Raw genomic sequence first — 7,176 nt, 5'->3', positions numbered from 1 at the left:
ACAGGTAGAGTAGCAAAGAGCAATCGTCTCCATCAGCCAGCTTCTATCTTCAAACATGTTGTCCAACAACCCCACAGGAGAGTCTACTCATCATTTACTCACCTCTCCTACGTCAGCAGCTAAGAGATAAAAACATGTCTGTGTCAAACAGTTACTTATGAGTATGTTTGCATACCTTGAGGTTTGAACGGTTTAGAAAAATAAAGACCAATGATTTCACAAGCGGTAAAGTTTGTTAGTAAAACTGTTTCTAACAGTTCGATCAGACCAAAAATGCAGCGTTTTTTACAGACCGTGTTACAGATGTTATCAAGACAATGACATCATTGAATGTAAAGATTAAAAACAAACTGAACTCCACAACCTGCCATCATAACACACTGATCTGACGAGATTCAGCTATACGTATTCAGTCACTGGGTTTTTCAACCTGAAGCACATGGATATGTGTAAATGTGAATAACAAGATGACTGCATTTTTTTGCCTTCTTTTTAAATATCTTTATGTCATCATGCAGGAAGCATAACAAACTGTCTTTGAGGAAATGGCTGTTCCTATATTTACAAATTGTACTGTTAAGTTTTGGTTGGCTATAGCGCACACAGACACAGATTATTTCTGAAGCTCAAGAGCAGTTTATGTTGTTTTCATTTGCAAATTTGAGCTTGTTGACAATTCATCCATAAATAATGAACATAAACTGCAATTTCAGCAACTTTATTGGGAAATGGTGGCAAACTGGGGAAACTGAGAGGAGAAATTTGTTGTTGAAAGACAGTTGATGAACACTAAGACCAGCTAAAAACAAGGCCTCCCATATATTCAATTCAATTCAATTTTATTTATATAGCGCCAAATCACAACAGAAGTCGCCTCAAGGCGCTTTATATTGTACAGTAGATCGCACAATAATACATACAGAGAAAAACCCAACAATCATATGACCCCCTATGACCAAGCACTTTGGTGACAGTGGGAAGGAAAAACTCCCTTTTAATAGGAAGAAACCTCCGGCAGAACCAGGCTCAGGGAGGGGCGGCCGTCTGCTGCGACCGGTTGGGGTGAGAGAAGGAAAACAGGATACATATCCATGTACTTCTTGCACTACAAGTTCTACTTTTACTTTCCTCTCTCAGTGCTTGATAGTGATACTCTTCACCTCTGTGAAGAAGTGATAGGAATCTTTTCCTCCCTCCCTTCCCACACCAGAGTTCTTCATTCCTCCAAATGGGAGGTTCAGATCTCTCACCAGCCAGCAGTTGGTCCACACCAGACCTGCTTGCAGCCGCTGGGCCACCCTGTGAACCTTCCCCACATCCTTGGACCACACTGTGGCTGACAGACCGTAACGTACGCCATTGCCCCTGGCAACAGCTTCATCCTCAGTATCAAAGGGGCTGATGCAGGTGACGGGGCCAAAGATCTCCTCCTGCATGACACGGGAGCTGTCAGATATGCCTGTGATGACCGTCGTCGGCATGAAGTATCCAGACTTGTTGTGCTCCGGGAGGTCCAGCTGGTCGAGCCCCTCACCGCAGTGAATTATGCCGCCTTCTGATTTGGCCAGGGCTATATAGCTACGAACCTTTGGATTGAAATGGAGACATTTCAAACTATAGCACATCAGAAAATGAAACAACAAGTGTTCAGTCACATTCTGCATTACATGTAAGCACCTTCTCCAGGTGCTCTTTGCTGATGAGCGCTCCATTTTTGCTGCTGGGGTCAGAGGGGACACCAGTCTTCCACTTTTTAGCCGCAGCCACAAACCTTTCCAGGAACTCCGAGTAAATACTCCTCTCTACATAAATCCTGCTGGTACACAGGCAGATTTCTCCCTAAGAGGAGAAGAAATGGAGAAGATAAAAATGGAGGACTTCAGAAAGTTGTTTTTTGACAACCCACCTTAGGACAAAAAGTTGGGCTGTGATTGCCCCCTTGTGGACAAACTATGTTATTACATTCTCAACACATACAGAAGCTCCTGTTACAGATAATCACCTTCATTTCATTTGCATTAAGAAGTGCAATGAAAGCAAATTTGAAAAACCCCTTTTAAGTATGTATTAAAATGGACCTTCTGGGCTTTACTTTACAGTTTTCTGCACACCGGCAATTTATACATATCAAATCAAACTCATCATGTTAGGTTGTCACGGATTCTGCACTCGTATATGTAAAACACCCACCGTCACATTTCAGTACAAAAAAAGATTAACTTTAACACTTCTAAACTGACAACAAACATGTCCAGCTATGATCTGGAGAGCATGAGATTAATAACGATGTAATAAAGAAATGATTTCAGAATTTTTCGTTCTGTAAAAATGTTCTTCATTGCTGCAGATTTCCCAACAAATTTCCTGTTAAAATAACAGTCTGTGGACACAGAAGCTCTAAAGACTCTCGGGCAGCTGTCCTGTCAGTGTAAAATTGAGTTTATAATATATAAAAGAAAAAACTAAAAGTAATGGCACCCATAAATAAAATAAATAAAGCTAAACAGTCCTAAAGGAAAAAAAGTCAAATCAGTCAAATTTTGTCTTCACCTGATTGAGAAAGCTGGATCGGACGGTGGTCTCGATGCACTGATCTAAGTCTGCATCAGCAAAAATAATGGCTGGGTTCTTGCCTCCCAGCTCCAGTGAGAGCTTCTTACAGTAGGGGGCGCTCCGCTCGGTAATGCGCTGGGCAGTGGCTGTGGACCCAGTGAAGGAGATTAAAGGGACCTCAGGGTGACTAACGAGCGCGTCACCAGCTCTTGGACCACTGCCAAATACGATGTTGACGACACCGGGAGGAACACCTAAAAAGATGAAGATGATTGCAGACCACTGATTAATTTCTCACTACAGTGGTCCCTCGCTGTAACGCGGTTCATCTTTCGCGGCTTCGCTGTTTTTTTGTGCAACTTTCCTTTTTTGTTTGTTTGTTTGTTTGTTTGTTTGTTTGTTATTCAGCGCATTGTGTTCTGCGTCCTGATTGGCTGAAGACAATTTCAATCAATCTCGTTCCTCCGTGTCTCCTGTACAGTACAGAATGCGTTCAGCTTGTAAAATTTACATAAATCTTCGCTCGTTAGCATGTATATATAGTATGTTTGTAAGTTTTCTCCCCAACAAACACAAAAATTTCGACGAAACGTTTCATTCTATAATACTGGACTTATTTTTCTACGAAGGTTTGAACTTTGAGAGTGTTTAAACAAGAGAGAAAAGTGTGAAAATGTTCATGTCTGCCTGAGAAAAGTGTATAAAGTGTGTAGTGAGGGGGTTTACAGCCTCAAAGCAACTATAATAATTGTAAAAATAAATAAATAAAGTTGGCTACTTTGCGGATTTCACCTACCGCGGGTTATTTTTGGAACGCAACTCCCGCGATAAACGAGAGACCACTGTACTCATATCTGTTCATTATGTGCAAATGAAAAAAAACTGTGTTATGTCGTTTTTTGTTTTGTTTTGTTTTGTTTTTTTGCTTTGCTTTGCTTTGCTTTGACGCCCATCTGCATGACATTGCACTGTGGGTTCTGTAGTCCTACCTGCTTGCTGGATCAACTTGCAGAGCATCCAGGCGGTCACAGAGGTCATCTCGCTGGGTTTGGCCACCACTGTGTTGCCTGCAGCGATTGCAGGTGCAATTTTCCAGGTCAGAAGGTACAGGGGCAGATTCCAGGGACTGATCAAACCGGCTAAAAAACACACCAAAGGCCATTTAAGAGCACATACACAGGACAAATGGATCATCTGAAGGTTTCACTTCAAGAAGCCTTAGCGCTCACCCACTCCCACGGGGCAGCGGACAGTGTAGTTCAGGCAGCCCATGTGGTCCATTGGGCTGCAGTCGGTGGTGTGGTGAAGCATGGATGTCGAAAAGAAGCGGAAGTTGTATGCTGCCCGGGGAATATCCACAGTCCGTGCAGCTGTTATCGTTTTACCTAGAAGATTCGGAAGTGAGCATCACTAAGGGCAAATGAAGCAGTTGCCTACAAGATTAGACATTCATGAATCAGTATTTGATTAATAAAAAGTAATTTCTGAGCCACTCATTTCTATTCCTGCATTAGTGACCTGATTTCTAAGGTGGCAAAATATAAGACAGTCTAAGCAACCTTGGTCTTTGGACTCAGCTTGTGCAAACTCCTCAAGGTTGGCCTCAATAAGGTCAGCCAGTTTGTGGAGGATCTTCGCTCGCTGCTCTGGGCTGCGTGCAGACCATTCTGGGAACGCTTCTTTAGCTGCTGCCACTGCTGCATCCACCTGCAGGCATGAGATGAGGTATAAGCAAACTGCACAATTAGCACGATCACGTCCAAGAATAGAGCTTGATTCCACTTTGGCCCTCTAAGAGAATACGCAGGATTGTTTAAGTGACATTTTATTGATACACTCTTAAAATCTTAAAAAGCTGATCCCTTAGGTTAATTTCTAAGGAGTTCAGAGGATTTAAGAATATTGTTAACTAGAATAATATGTACACGGATGCATTTCAACAAATCACTACATTTTTGAAGAAGATCAAACATGAACTGCTGAAGTTAACTGATGTGTTTAATGATTACTTGATGGCTTGCTCTGCAAAGCTCAAAGGTGGCTTTTTCTGAAACCACATTTTATGCAACGCACTAACCTGAAACCTCAAACCTCATTCAGAAAGTTCGTTCTGTTCATCTCTTCAGTCCCTGACACGGAAGAAGTCCCTCGGATGAGTGACAAAAATTTCTCCTAGTGATAATGCAATGTCTAGATGAACACAATAAACTTTCTGGGACTTTCCTACCTGGATGATTGAGCACGCATCAAAACACATACACTAAAATGTACTAATATTGCTGAGTCAGAGGCCTTTAAATCCAACAACAGGATTTGTAATAACAAGCAATCCAACTCAATGCAAAAATATTCTTGTGCAAATGTTGTGATATTGCAGCTTAGAGCAGAAAAAAGAAATTGTATTTAAATAAGACTTCTGCAGCAGCTCTGCAGAAAGCTGTCCGTCCGGCCTAATGCAAACACACAGCAGGACTTATACAAACATGTCTAAACCTATGCAAGGATTCATTCAAATCTCAACCTCTAGGTTTTGCAGATGGTTTCAAGTAACTTGATCCTCACCTCCTCCTTGCCACTGTGTGGCACTTTGCAGTAGACCTCGCCAGTTGATGGGTCATAGGAGTCGATGTAACTCCGACAAGAGACGAACTTTCCTCCGATGTAGTTCTCCAGAACCAAAAGTGAGTGCTCTTCTGAAGTTTTTGACATGCTTGTTAATTACAGGCGCCAAATTAACACCGGTTTACTTCCCAGAGAAAACGACGACTGCATGTACTGCTAACCAGACAAACACTGGCCCTCCAAAGGAGGGGCTTACTCTCTGACGATCCTATTGCCTAACTCTTTATCAGACCTTATTCACACAGATCTTTGAGCCTGAAAAAATAAACACTTTTTCTACACCTAGTATCTTAAAGAGAACCTTAATTAATATCATGGCAGTATGTCTGCTCACCACAAAGTTCAGATAGTTAAGATAAATGTGGCTTTCCAGTGTTCATAGACAATATTCAAGCATCTGAGTGACTTTAGGTGTGTTTAGAAAAACTGCAGAGGTCTGAAAAGTTTTATATTCATTCTCACAGGCTGCTTTTTAATATCATAAAACTGGGTGAACTACTCCTGCTGGTGGTTAAATGAATGAGGTGAAGCCGTTTTGTTTCAGAAAGACAGAAACAAACGTTAGGTATGTGTTGCATTACACCATTTTCTTGTCTATAAGTTTAAATGGACATTGCATGCATGGCCTCACAATCTTGGGTGGGCCTTGGAGGTCCAGGGCAGCCCAGTGATGTCACTGTACCCCCTTAGCTGAATTCTACTGATATACTTCAACTATAAATTACACTAATTCATACTTTTTGGTCATAAAAAAAATAAAACATCCACATCGCTCATAAGTTATTGCAGCGGTAGCTCAATTTGATCATTCAGTTCACAGTTTAGTGCATAGGGTTTCTGAGGCAATCATGTAACTGGTATGACTGAGTAGACCAAGAGGATGGATCTATGCAGGTCAGACTTTTGGGAAATACCCTTCATGTCTCTTTGAAACTAAAAAGAGGTCATTCATCAGCTTGTGTAGCTCTAAAGTATGACCCTACTCACAAATGGCAAAGGAAAAGGAAATGTGCTGGTTCACAGTCAACCGCCAAGTCCAAATGGTGAGTTTATTGATGGACTTTTGCACCTGGAGAAGAGATGTCTCTGCTATTTTGCCTTACAGATGGACATTTTTCCACCTTTATAACTGTGGCTATATTTCTGTACATGGTTGTAATCCAACACTGCTAATATCTGAACCTCAATGAAAAGATATAACTGTTTTTTTAAACAAAAACAAAAAACTTGAACATAATTTACAGCACCTAAAGTCCTTTGCACTGTATTTGTGTACACAACTCCTTGAGGAAGTGCTGATTCAAAGGTGACTGCCCATGAAGCCATCACATTACTCATCTACTTACAGAGAACGTGATTCACTATTATGATATGAGCCAACACACTCATACCACTAACAAAAGTTCTCATCGTTTTCCTACTCCTGTTTTTTTTTTTTTTTTGGTTTTTTTTTGCAGCACATATATTTTCCTGTAAGGTGAGTAGCGTGTCTGCGTAATGACCACTAACATCCTGTGGCAACTAAGCAACTTTCACGCTGAGTTGCTCACTAGTGCAGGATTTCTTCCTGAGGCCTGTGAATGACTTAAAGATCACTTATTGACATGGACACCAGTTCCATAAAGTTAAATCCCAAAGCATACATATACAGTTTCCACCTATGTCGTTCATTATAATAATTATGTACATTCATTTATATTAATGTAAGTATCCAATCATCCAGTGGCAGCACCTTGTACAGTTACTCATGTAGACATGATCAAAACAAGTTGATGAAGTTGACTGAGCATCAGGATGGGGAAGAAAAGGGATTTAAGTGACTTTAAATAGGGCACGATTGTTGGTGCCAGACATGCTGGTCTGAGTATTCCAGAAACTGCTGATCTCCAGGGTTTACAAAGGATGGCCTGATAGAGAAAATATCCAAAGAAGCAGTTCTTTGGGTGAAAATGTCTTGCTGATGTTTATGACAATAACTCAACTACATGTTACAATCAAAGT

The 7,176-nt window shown here is 41.1% G+C and overlaps 1 protein-coding gene across 1 annotated transcript; it reads right to left on the bottom strand.

The window, feature by feature from the left end:
* Positions 1 to 702: 702 nt before the first annotated feature.
* aldh8a1 (aldehyde dehydrogenase 8 family, member A1) lies at positions 703 to 5,364 on the bottom strand. Its single transcript, XM_003440642.5, has 7 exons — positions 5,116 to 5,364; positions 4,113 to 4,260; positions 3,783 to 3,938; positions 3,543 to 3,692; positions 2,551 to 2,807; positions 1,678 to 1,839; positions 703 to 1,586 (listed from the first exon to the last, which is right to left on the bottom strand). Exons 1-7 carry the CDS (start codon positions 5,260 to 5,262, stop codon positions 1,134 to 1,136), a joined length of 1,473 nt encoding a protein of 490 aa, XP_003440690.1. The 5' UTR covers positions 5,263 to 5,364; the 3' UTR covers positions 703 to 1,133.
* Between the last annotated feature and the right edge of the window lie 1,812 nt (positions 5,365 to 7,176).

The sequence above is a fragment of the Oreochromis niloticus genome, linkage group LG15, assembly GCF_001858045.2.
Source record: "Oreochromis niloticus isolate F11D_XX linkage group LG15, O_niloticus_UMD_NMBU, whole genome shotgun sequence".
Classification (NCBI taxonomy): Eukaryota; Metazoa; Chordata; class Actinopteri; order Cichliformes; family Cichlidae; genus Oreochromis; species Oreochromis niloticus.
This window is presented reverse-complemented; position numbering and strand designations above follow the sequence as displayed.

Coding starts and splice junctions, on each gene's coding strand:
- aldh8a1 (XM_003440642.5), bottom strand. CDS start 5,262: ATGTCAAAAACTTCAGAAGAGCACTCACTTTTGGTTCTGGAGAACTAC. Junction 3,939..4,112: donor AGCTGAGTCCAAAGACCAAG/GTTGCTTAGACT, acceptor CGAATCTTCTAG/GTAAAACGATAACAGCTGCA. Junction 2,808..3,542: donor CAAGTTGATCCAGCAAGCAG/GTAGGACTACAG, acceptor TCATCTTTTTAG/GTGTTCCTCCCGGTGTCGTC.